This window comes from Palaemon carinicauda, chromosome 28, assembly GCF_036898095.1.
Source record: "Palaemon carinicauda isolate YSFRI2023 chromosome 28, ASM3689809v2, whole genome shotgun sequence".
NCBI classification, from domain to species: domain Eukaryota; kingdom Metazoa; phylum Arthropoda; class Malacostraca; order Decapoda; family Palaemonidae; genus Palaemon; species Palaemon carinicauda.
In genome coordinates, this window is record NC_090752.1 from 55,081,062 (window position 1) to 55,093,728 (window position 12,667).

The 12,667-nt window shown below is 50.3% G+C and overlaps 1 protein-coding gene across 2 annotated transcripts in view; it reads right to left on the reverse strand.

The window, feature by feature from the left end:
• The window catches only part of LOC137621594 (alpha-mannosidase 2x-like), a 98,591-nt gene that overhangs the window by 66,413 nt on the left and 19,511 nt on the right, over positions 1–12,667 (reverse strand). For both annotated transcript variants that reach the window (XM_068352005.1, XM_068352006.1), the window contains exon 4: positions 11,451–11,607. In XM_068352005.1, the coding sequence (XP_068208106.1) occupies positions 11,451–11,607 (157 nt within the window). The remainder of the gene's footprint in view (positions 1–11,450; positions 11,608–12,667) is intronic.

Genomic DNA, 12,667 nt, shown 5'->3' on the forward strand with positions numbered 1-12,667 from the left:
TTGCTCCTCCAATAGGTTGCATCCATTATGCTCTGCAGAGAACGTTTTTTATTAAAGGCCAACGAAGTAGCTACAGCTCTTACTTCGTGGGTCCTTACCTTCAGCAATGCAAGGTCTTCCTCCTTTAAGTGAGAATGTGCTTCTCTGATCAGAAGCCTTATATAGTACGAAAGCCCATTCTTGGACATGGGTCTCGAGGGTTTCTTGATGGCACACCATAAGGCTTCTGATCGTCCTCGAATAGGTTTAGACCTCTTCAGATAATATTTGAGAGCTCTGACAGGGCAAAGAACTCTCTCTAGTTCGTTACCTACCATGTTGGAGAGGCTAGGTATTTCGAACGATCTAGGCCAAGGACGTGAAGGAAGCTCGTTCTTTGCTAGGAATCCAAGCTGAAAAGAACATGTTGCAGATTCGGTTGTGAAACCAATGTTCTTGCTGAAGGCATGAACCTCACTGACTCTCTTAGCTGTTGCAAGGCAAACGAGAAAAGCAGTCTTGAGGGTAAGATCCTTGAAGGAAGCTGACTGGAGAGGTTCGAACCTAGATGTCATAAGGAACCTTAAGACTACGTCTAGATTCCAGCCTGGAGTGGAAAGACGACGTTCTTTAGACGTCTCAAAAGACTTGAGAATGTCTTGAAGGTCCTTGTTGGAAGACAGGTCCAAACCCCTGTGGCGGAGAACTGAGGCCAACATGCTCCTATATCCTTTAATCGTAGGTGTTGAAAGGGATCTCTCATTCCTAAGATGAAGAAGGAAGTCGGCTATTTGGATCACAGAGGTATTGGTAGAGGATATTGAATTGGCTCTACACCAGCTTCGGAAGACCTCCCACTTAGACTGGTAGACTCTACGAGTGGAAATTCTTTTAGCTCTGGCAATCGCACTGGCTGCCTCCTTCGAAAAGCCTCTAGCTCTAGCGAATCTTTCGACAGTCTGAAGGCAGTCAGCCGAAGAGCGTGGAGGTTTGGATGCAACCTGTCTACGTGTGGTTGACGTAGAAGGTCCACTCTTAGAGGTAGAGTCCTGGGGAAGTCGACTAGCCATTGAAGTACCTCTGTGTACCATTCTCTTGCAGGCCAAAGGGGAGCAACCAGCGTCAGCCGTGTCCCTTCGTGCGAGACGAATTTCTGCAGAACTTTGTTTATTATCTTGAACGGAGGGAATGCGTACAGGTCGAGATGGGACCAGTTCAGAAGAAAAGCATCCACATGAACCGCTGCAGGGTCTGGAACAGGGGAACAATAAAGCGGAAGTCTCTTGGTTATGGAGGTGGCAAACAGATCTATGGTAGGTTGACCCCACAAGGTCCAAAGTCTGTTGCACACACTCTTGTGGAGGGTCCATTCCGTGGGAATGACCTGATTCCTTCTGCTGAGGCGATCCGCTGAAACATTCATATCGCCCTGGATGAACCTCGTGACCAGAGTGAGGTTTAGACCTCTTGACCAAATGAGGAGGTCCCTTGCGATCTCGTAAAGGCTCCTCGAATGGGTCCCTCCTTGCTTGGAGATGTAAGCCAAGGCTGTGGTGTTGTCTGAATTCACCTCCACCACTTTGCCTAGCAGGAGGGACTTGAAGTTCAACAGGGCTAGATGAACTGCTAACAGTTCCTTGCAGTTGATGTGGAGTAATCCTTGTTCCTTGTTCCATACTCCTGAGCATTCCCGTCCGTCCAAGGTCGCACCCCAGCCCGAGTCCGATGCATCTGAGAAGAGATGAAGATGGGGGGTCTGGATGGCCAATGATAGACCCTCCTTGAGAAGGAGATTGTGCTTCCACCACAGGAGAGTGGTCTTCATCTCTTGGTTGATAGGGATAGAGACTGCTTCTAGAGTCGAGCCCTTGTCCCAATGAGCCGCAAGATGGAATTGAAGAGGGCGGAGGTGGAGTCTCCCTAGCTCGACAAACAGGGCCAGTGATGAGAGGGTCCCTGTGAGACTCATCCACTGTCTCACTGAGCAATTGCTCCTCTTCAGCATGCTCATGATGCACTCTAGGGCTTGGTTTATCCTGGGGGCCGATGGAAAAGCCCGAAAATCCTGACTCTGAATCTCCATTCCCAGGTACACAATGGATTGGGAGGGAATGAGTTGAGATTTCTCTATATTGACTAATAGACCTAGGTCTCTGATTAAATCTAAAGTCCAATTGAGGTTCTCCAGACAACGACGACTCGTGGAGGCTCTCAACAGCCAGTCGTCTAGGTAGAGGGAGGCTCTGATGTTCGATAAGTGTAGGAATTTCGCTACATTCCTCATCAGATGAGTAAAGACCATAGGAGCTGTGCTTAGGCCAAAACACAGGGCTTGGAACTGATAGACAACCTTTCCGAAAACGAATCTCAGGAAAGGTTGGGAGTCTGGATGAATGGGAACGTGAAAGTATGCATCTTTCAAGTCCAACGAGACCATCCAGTCCTCTTGTCTGACCGCTGCTAAGACCGACTTGGTCGTCTCCATCGTGAACGTCTGCTTGGTGACATACTCGTTGAGAGAGCTGACGTCCAGCACCGGTCTCCAACCTCCTGTCTTCTTGGCCACAAGAAAGAGACGGTTGTAGAAGCCCGGGGATTGATGGTCCCGGACTATAACCACTGCCTTCTTCTGCACAAGTAGCGACACCTCCTGTTGCAATGCTAGCCTCTTGTCCTCTTCTTTGCAGGCTCGCCAGAAGATCTTGAGTCTGGCTCCTACTGTTGTCTGGAGAATCTGAGAGTCAGTTCTTTCCCTTAGATGTCCTGGATCCTTTCCTAGACTTGCTCCTGTGAGAGTCTGGACGGGAGCTTCCTCGGCTGGGGGCTCTACCACGAAAGGGCGGTATGAACCTCGTAGCCGGGGTATCAGCCACTGGGGAGCGATAAGTCTTGGGGACTGAGGTGGCAACCTTAGACTTACGAGCCGATGAGGCTACAAGATCGTGCGTGTCCTTTTGTATCAGGGCAGCCGACAAGTCCTTAACTAGCTCCTCGGGAAAGAGGAACTTTGAGAGTGGAGCAAAAAGGAGTTGTGACCGTTGGCACGGTGTAATGCTGGCGGAAAGGAAGGTACACAGTTGTTCCCTTTTCTTCAACACCCCTGATACAAATAACGACGCTAGCTCACCCGATCCATCTCTGATGGCCTTATCCATGCAGGACATTATTAGCATGGCAGAATCTTTGTCCGCAGGAGAGGTTTTCTTGCTGAGGGCTCCCAGGCACCAGTCGAGAAAGTTGAACATTTCAAATGCTCTGAACAACCCTTTCAGAAGATGATCCAGGTCTGAGAAGGTCCAACAAACCTTCGAGCGTCTCATAGCAGTTCTCCGAGGCGAGTCCACCAGACTTGAGAAGTCAGCCTGGGCAGAGGCAGGTACTCCCAAGCCTGGTGCTTCCCCTGTGGCATACCAAACGCAACCTTTCGAAGTGAGCTTCGTTGGAGGGAACATGAAGGAAGTCTTGCCAAGGTGTTGTTTAGACTGCAGCCACTCCCCTAAGATCCTTAAAGCCCTCTTGGAGGATCTAGCTAGGACAAGCTTAGTATAGTTGGACTTAGCTTGTTGTACGCCCAGCGAAAACTCAGATGGTGGAGAGCGGGGAATAGCAGAGACGAAGTGGTCTGGGTAAATCTCCCTGAGTAGAGCCAAGACCTTACGAAAATCAATCGACAATGGAGAAAGCTTAGATTCTTCCACGTCTGATGAGGGATCAAGGTGTGCCTCCTCATCATCCGACACCTCATCAGCAGAGGGTAGCGAAGCGATCGGACCAGAATGCTGAACCGCAGAGTCAGAACGGGTAGGAACAATAACAGAGGTTTCCTCTTCCAGTAACTGTTGAGGGAAAACCTGAGGCTCAGACTGCAAAGGCTGAACAACAGACGAAGCAGAAGGCAGGCGCACGGGTGAAGGATGTTGACTCCTAGCAAGAGTTGAACCCAAGGATTGCACAAGCTGAGCGGAGGACGGAGGCGGAGTAGTCCGTTCCTGTTCCTGTGAGATGAGTGGAGCATGAAGAGGTTGAGGCTGCGCAGAACAAGGTAAAGTTCTCGCAAGCTGAGGCTCCTGAGGCGCAAGTCCAGGGTGTAGAGGAGCTTGCCTTGAGGAGGGTTGAGCTCGCTGCAGCGATGGTTGAGCAGACAGACTCACGGAGGGGAGAGGTTGTTGTACCCCAACCGAGAGTTGCACCACTGGTGGAGCAGCAAGGGGAGGCGGAGGAAGAGTGGAATAACTCTCCTGATCCCAAAGCAAGGGTTGCCTTAAAGAAGGCTGAGGCTGAACACCACTGGGAACAGCGAACTCCGAAAGTGGCTCAACATCGTACGCCTGGCAGATGGTGCTGCGACCAGGCGGAGCAAGTGCAGGCTGGGCGAGCACAGGCGGAGCGAGAACAGGCGGAGGGAGTGTAGGCGGAGGAGGAGGTGCAACACTCTCAGCCCGACACTCACGCATCAAGTCCGAAAGCTGAGCTTGCATGGACTGAAGCAGGGTCCACTTGGGATCGGCAGAAACGATAACAGACTGAGGTAGAGTCACAGTCGGGCTCTGTTTTGGCAGAACCTTACTCCTCTTGGGCGGAGTACAGTCGACAGATGACTGAGGCGAGTCAGAGCTGAGCCAATGACTGCAACCTGGCTGAGCACTCGCGGACTGGACTCTACGTTTAAGCGGTCTCGAGACCTGAGACCAACGTTTCTTCCCTGCTAGTTGATCAGCGGACGAGAATAAGATGGGCTCAATCGTCTGCAGGTGGGAGTGACGGTCTAAGGAAGACACGCCCGCAACCACCGAGGATAGTTCTGTGCGCCTAACAAGGCCTGTCGAACCCTTAAGCCCTTCGACATTGCTTCTCCCCTGGGCATGGGAGCTTGCAAGAGGTCCCGGACTGGGAGGACGACTGGCTCGCACAGAAAAATCCTCACGCACCACACTGGCACCACTAGCACTTGGCACTGCACCGACACTAGCACTCGTCACAGCACTGGCACTATTTCCACCCACTGCACTCTTGACCTTCAGTTCTTTAACCTCGGCCATCAGAGACTTATGGTCACTTACCACTGATTCTACTTTATCTCCTAAAGCCTGAATAGCACGCAAAACAATTGACATATCAGGCGGAGGGCACACAGTAGGTTCGGGGGTAGCCACTACAGGGGTAGGAAAAGGTAGGGGATCATGAGGTGAGGAAAACATAGAAGAGTGAGAAGAACTTCTCCTTACTCTACCTCTCTCTAACTTAGATGAATATTTTAAAAGACGGACAAATTCCAATTCCGAAAGTCCGGCGCATTCCTCACATCGATTTTCTAATAGACAGGGCCTGTCCCTACAGTCAGAACAAGCGGTGTGAGGATCTACCGAGGCTTTCGGAATACGCCTATTGCAAGACCTACATCGTCTATGGGAGGGGGCTTGCGAAACGTCAGACATCTTGTTTCAAAGAGTTAGCCAAAGGGTGATCCAAAAACAAGCAAAAATTCATTAACCGTTAATCAGTATTATATAAAAGCTATCTAGCTAATATAAAAAGGATTCCAGTAAAGCGACAGCCGTTAATCTGAGAGAATACTTCACCAAATATCCGTGAATAAACTCGAAGACCATAAGCGTATCCCAGAACGTCTAGCCGGAAGCACGACAGAGGAATAATTGAGGAGGTGTCAACAACAAATGATTGAGTACCTGGCCACAGGTGGCGCTGGTAAGTACACCCCCTTCTAGTATTGTGATAGCTGGCGTATCCCTCCATAGAATTCTGTCGGGCAACGGAGTTGACAGCTACATGATTATCGGGTAAGTTTAATATTGAAAAACTCCAAGTCACATATATGTGCTACCTGACAAGTACAGGATTAGAAAAATGACAAATTCGAAGATAATTTGTATTTTTCCTAACCATACAAACCTTAGCTATTTACAAAGGGTATTACTTTTAGCGTAGCTGAAATGGCGAGCCATTAGAATTTAACGAGGGTGTATTACCCCCGCGCTAGTTAGCGGGGGGGTAGGGGAGTGGTAGCTAGCTACCCCTCCTCCCCCTCACACACAGGTGAATACTCACTTTCACTTAGAGGTAGGACTTGTCTTGGGGGACAGGGCTGGCGGGCAAATATGTGTAAATAGCTAAGGTTTGTATGGTTAGGAAAAATACAAATTATCTTCGAATTTGTCATTTGTTCCGTAACCGAAATACAAACCACGCTATTTACAAAGGGTGACTTATCCCTTAGGAAGGGTGGAAAGTCCCCAGCCATACTGGCTTTGGCTTTACCCGGGGACTCAGAATCCGAGTGAGTCGCACTCGAGAAAAGGAGTCCCTGCACCTCACAAGTTCCTTGCACCGCAAGGAACCATGTGGCCTACGTAAGCTTGTGTGTGAAGGAAGAAGTGTGACCCGTCTTAGGCAGTTGACCTGGAGTTCCAGAAGGAACTCTGGGTTAAGACGTTCCCAATACCACCTCGTCAGGGTATGGGGGACGCGACAGTATTGACTCAATACTCGGAACACAAGGAAGCATGGTTTACCTGCAGAGGTTCGAGGTCAGCTATGCAGAGACCAGGATGCTGCTTCCCCGTAGAGGGGATGATGAAGAAAGAAGTAAGGGCCAGACATACTTCTTTCGTTCATGCAGACTAAAACCTGATAACAATGCCCTCAACCTTCTGCTACCTGTCCAAAAAGGAGCCTGAGGTTAGACCAGCTGTTGTGTAGCCACCACAGAGCGATAGAAAACGTATCGAGACTCCTGTGGGTCACGCCCTGCAGGAAGCGGGCTGCGAAGGTCATCAGACGCTTCCAGACTCCAGCTTGTAGCACCTGCGTCACAGAGTAGTATTACTCGAAGGCGAGGGACGTTGCGATGTATCCAACATCGTGCTGTAGGGCGACGTGACGGGGGAGGGTCTGAAGACAGGTCGAGATGAATGTCCTTGAGTCCGGGCTGAAGAGGTATACTGGTGACTCTCCCCCCATGTCCTCCTTGTGTTCCCAAATCGGCTGCAACTGAGGCCAAACTGCAGCTGTTCCCAGCGCTAACCTCTCGATTCCTGTACTGGCAAGAAAGAGAAGGTCTTGGGACATCAGACACAGAATGGAGACTCAAAATCTTGAATGAATCGGACCGAAGGGTCGGGACCCTCAGATTCTGAGTCTAGCCAACAACTCAGGAGCGAGCCTGAATGTTGCCTTCCCCTCTTCCTTAGAAAGGGGGGGAGTAGTAAGAGACCAAGAAGATTGCTCACACACTGGCCGTGGCCAGAGTGAGCAGAAGACCCAGGGCGGAATACAATCCGAGGCCTGTCGTAAAAGGGTCTTGAGAAGATCTCTTAAAGGACTAAAAGTCCGAGCCATGCTCCAAGTTGGAGGTCTTCCTCCGACTAGGGCAGGGACGATCGTAGCTTCGCATGAGCGAGGATAGATCCAGCGGGCAGGAAAAAGTTATTCCTTTAAGCCTGAAGGTCAGGGAAAGGCTGAGCGACAGGCTTCATTGCCAAGAGCGGAAAGGAGTTTCCTCCCGCCGAAAGGCAATAAGACCGTTATTGCTGGAGAAGAGGCCTCACGGGAAGAAGAATATCTCCCACGGCACCAACCACTTTAGACTCTTCACTTTGCCTGGGAGACCCCTGTGGATGACTATCGCAGATGACGCGACCTCCGTACCGCGACTGTAGCGGGTTGTCTCTTCTAGAGGAGGAAGCGTAGTGTCTCCAGGCATGAAGCCGAAGCGACGCCCCGGTTCGGGAGAGATGTCGCAGTGTGGTTGCTTGAGTAGTCTGCGCCGTGGGAGAAGCTCTCCCGGGAGTTCCGTCAGGGGAAGCAGAGGGTCCAGAAACCGTTCTGCACATAGTCCCAGTGGAGCTCTCCCATTGAAAGGTTGACAGACAACCTGGTTTTGTTGAGACCCATTGTCCGCAGACAAAAAGGAGGGAAGACGCAGGCGTCGAAGTTGTCCCACCATCACCGGAATGCATCTTGCCAGAGTCTCGGGGTCTGAGACTGGGGGGAAAACTAGCGGAAGCTTGAGGTTCCAAGCTGTCGCGATCAGGTCCCCCAGACCAGCACTTGCTGGTTACCCAAGGTCAAAGACCCCTAGGTACACTCTCTCTATGAGGCTCTGCTCGGATAGTCTGAGAGAAACATTCCCCTGCCTGGAATGAGAGAGCCGATGGTGGAATTGAGAGAATCTCAATCATCCCGATATCTCTACTGCAAGATGTGAAGGTGTGAAAATGCGTCCCCTGCTGGTTAGCATGAAGTCGACACGCAACGGGGCGACTTGGCAGGAGCGGTAGGATCTGAAGAGGGGCCAGACTAAGGCCCTTAAGCCTGCCTGAATGATGGAGAGGTATCCTTCAGGTCTTGACCATAGGCCTGGACCGGAACATGCCCCCCCCCCCCCCCCCCTTTCCTTTGACGAGTCCGAGAACCGCATCAAGAATGTGGGGAAAGGACGAGAATATCCACTACCATCAAGAGGCTCCATAGGTCAACACCCATTGCAGGTTTAATAGTTCCGCTGGTCCCATAGGGCCAGGGAGTCCGGTTAAACATTGCCTGAAGCCACCGGAACTTGGATCGCCCCACATGGAACTTATCCTGAGGCGACCGTTCGGACTATAAACGGGTCAATGAGGAAAGAAGAACTAGGAAACGTTCCAAGGTAGGGCTGAAAACTCTGCTTGACTGAGAACAGGTACTGCGACTCTCCTCAGTCTTGCCACGGTGAACCGAAAGGAAGGCTCGGAGGATGTGGTAACAGAATCTGGCGTCCCCAGGTGGTCACCCATCCAAGTACCGACGTTGCTTAACCTCGCTGGACGGACGAGAAGCGGGGTTTCCAACGTGGTAAGGCGGTTGACTCAATATCATGGCCAGATACTCCAGATGTTGAGGCAGAGGAAGAGAAGGCTCCAAGCAAAATACCATGAGCCCACACTCATGGTCAGCATTCGGAAGCTTTTCCCGGCGCTGAATCAGGTCGAAACCCGAGCCTACCGGAGTTGACCAGCCCTCCAAACAGCAGAGGAGGCGGAAGTCTGCACCTGGGCGGCCAAGAGGAAGGCAGGGAGAGTTCTCTGGGGAAACAAACCTGCTATGCCACGGCGGGATAGCCACACTGCATCATAAGCAGGAATACTTGCAGTTTAGGCTGAATTCGACGAGCACCCTGGAAGATGGATGGAATGGAAACTGAAAGTACCCGTCCTTCCGATCCAGGGTTAAAGGAGTCCTGTCGCCTCGTTACCAGTCTGATCGATTCTGCTGGTCTACGCTGGCCGAAGTTTGTTCGACAAACTTGATCAGGGCTGAGAGGTCGACTATGGACGTCCCCTCTCAGATCCTTCCTTACAAGAAAGGATCGACTGAGGGGGCCGGGGGTGAAGCCGTCGATGATCCTAAGGAAGACCTTCGCCTAAGGTATGGATCATTCTGCCCAACCGGGCAACTCTGCTGATGCTATGGCATAGAGGTTCAGAGACACTGAATTCGCTGACAGAGACGGCAGGCGCGATATCCTTGGCTACTCACAGAGATTGTGCGGGAATGGGCATCGGGAAGCTGTGATTCGGATGAGTAACCTTAAGCATCCTCCCAGCGAAAAAACCTGCAATCCTAGAGTTCGTGAACTCCTTTTAGGACTATGCCCCCCCGGGGGAGTCTCCCGTGCCATCTGTTCCTGACAGGAGGAAACTGCAATTGGACACCTTGTCCCAGTTGTCGTAGCCGATAACTTAGGCCGACGTGGTTGAAAGAAAAGGGAGCTGGAGCCCTGCAGAGTCTGGAAGAAAGCGCCTTGGAGGAGTGAAACCGGAAGTCGATTTACTCCGCACAGCAGATGTTTAAGTCTCTGTCCTTGGGCAAAGACAAAACTCTTCTCAAGGATGGAAGGGTGTCTGAGGTCGTTGACCTCCACAGATGAGACACCCGAAGGAAGCCTTCAGTCAGTGCGTCCAGATGGTACAACATCGAGCTTGTCCGCAAGTAGATACTTAACGACGAAAGGCCAAGGTGCCTGAGCTCGAGAGGAGGAAAGTACCCTTGATCTTCCTGTAGCTTCCTTGAACCAAACCTCGGGCCGTAACCGAGGAGGGAAAGAACCTGGTAAGCTCCCAGAGGAAGAGGTAAGCAGTCACCCCTTGTTTGATGGAGAAATCTTCAACGGAAAGGCCCCCCGCCAAAAATCCTTCCAGGGCGGGAGAAGGAGAGAGTACTCGTGCAGGAGAGGGGACCCTCGAGACCGACCTCTTGGGAACCAACTTCGCCCTGGGGGAAGTCACCACGAAGTCCACTCCTTTTTTCTCTTCAGCGTAGGAGAGACAGCCGCTGGTTTGTTACCCTGGCCGGTGAGTGCTGGTTTCATAAACCTCATTAACGCCCGTGCCAGCGGATCAAACCATGTCTGCTGCTCCAAGGACACAGAGTCCGAAATCCTCGCTAAGGTGAAAGGGATCGGGCGATCCTTTGGAGAGGACACGACGGTTCCTGCTTGAAAAGAAGGTGGGAAGAATGCTGTACTGACCTGTCTTCGTCCTGCACTACCAACCTGTGCTTGGATGGAGGTGATCCCGAGTGCCGCCTAGGAGCACGCGTCCCTGCTGCTACCACCGGCTGTGGAATTCGCCGCGAACTATGGTCGCGCGAGGGCGAACGGTCGCGCAAAGGCGAATGGTCGCGCGGGCGCACAGGCGAGTGGTCGCGCGGGCGCACAGGCGAGTGGTCGCGCGGGCGCGCAGGCGAGCGGTCGTGAGGGCGCGCCGGCGAGCGGTCGCGAGGGCGCGCAGGCGAGCGATCGCGCGGGCGCGCAGGCGAGCGATCGCGCGGGCGAGCGATCGCGCGGGCGCGCAGGCGAGCGATCGCGCGGGCGCGCAGGCGAATGGGCGTGCGATGGCGAGCAGCATGCGCAGGTGAATGATCGCGTGAAAGGGTGCGATGGTGATCAGCATCCGCAAGAGGGCGATCGTTCAGGGTTGTGCGATGAGGAGCAGCATGCGAAGCGGGCAATCGTTCAGGGTTGTGCGATGGCGAGCAGCATGCGCAGGTGAATGATCGCGTGAAAGGGTTCGATGGTGATCAGCAAAACAGACAATGGCTGCCAAGCGAGGACCAAGACAGAGACGTCTGTCACAGTCCGAGCCAAAAGTGAAAGTGAGTATTCACCTGTGTGTGAGGGGGAGGAGGGGTAGCTAGCTACCACTCCCCTACCCCCCCGCTAACTAGCGCGGGGGTAATACACCCTCGTTAAATTCTAATGGCTCGCCATTTCAGCTACGCTAAAAGTAATACCCTTTGTAAATAGCGTGGTTTGTATTTCGGTTACGGAACAAACTAATATTCAGTTATAAAATACTGGTTAATTACAAAACTTTCTGACAATGTTGAGGTGGGAAAATATCTAATTCCACCAAACTGATAAGATGAACATCTCGTGTAGCATAACCTGAATTACATAGTAATAAAATATTCACCTGAATATCAACAGGCGACGGAGCAGCCTGGCTAAAGATACAATCGTCTTGCATGACTGAGGCATAACTGATATTATATCGGACTTGGCCACTTTGGGTCTTCTGTAGAGGGCCTCCATCCCCAAGTTCAACTATACTTGGCCCATTTACACCATTTCTGAAACAAAATTAAAATGAACAAAATATTAGTCAACTGATGTTCAGGTTCTGTTTTGTTCCTCGAGTACTGTACAGTACAGTGTTTATCAAATAGGACATGATACCTGACCACCATGTACAACTGCATTACAAAGTATTGCATCAGTTACCTCAATGTTTCAGACAGAAAGCATATAGTTTTAGCAAGCAATCAGTGGCAACTATTTACCTGGTGGCAGCACTACCATTCAATGTACAGGTGATGTACCTTAGGGACATTTTCTCAGTAACTAGCAAATTGATGTTAAACCGTTATCAACTTATCCGAGTTATATATTATCTAATACATTTACTTTTTTATTACTTTCAAATAATCATACAAAAGACTCAAGCAATTAAATCATCACTGAAATCTCTAAATATCTATTTCAATCTCAAATAAGGAAAACAATATATTCCATATTAGTCTCATTGCCTATTGTAACATCAGACTTTGGGTGGGAACGGGAAACAATCCATTTGGCACAAATCAGTTGACTGTCAACTTCATCAAGATTAGCCAACAATCCTCATACATAGAAACATACCATCCATCTCCCTGTTATAACAACTATGTTATCTAATTTCACAATGTTCCATCTTTAATCATTAAGTCTACATTCCCATAATGTTTATTATAAGAACTAAACATTAATATAATTAGGCCTGTATGCCTACTTTAAATGCTAAACCTTCATGCTTTCATTTATGGGCCTCTTATAAGAATTAATGCTATTAAAAGAATGGTCATTTTGTATTACTATGGGTCTCCTATGAGCTGAAGCTAGATTTCTATAAGCTAATCACATGACTCAGATATGGATTAGCATTAAAGCTACATTATAAGCACGTCATTGTAACACCTGTAGCCCAGCATTTACTTTTCTGTTACTCCTTCGAGCTTGTAAAAATATTCTATGTCATTTCTATGTTTTTGAATGATATAAAAAGGAAATTACACTTGACATAAGGTCACAAGCTAAATGAGTAAATGAGCATGAAACATTGGAAAGGGACAGGGCATCCTGAGAACGGTACCA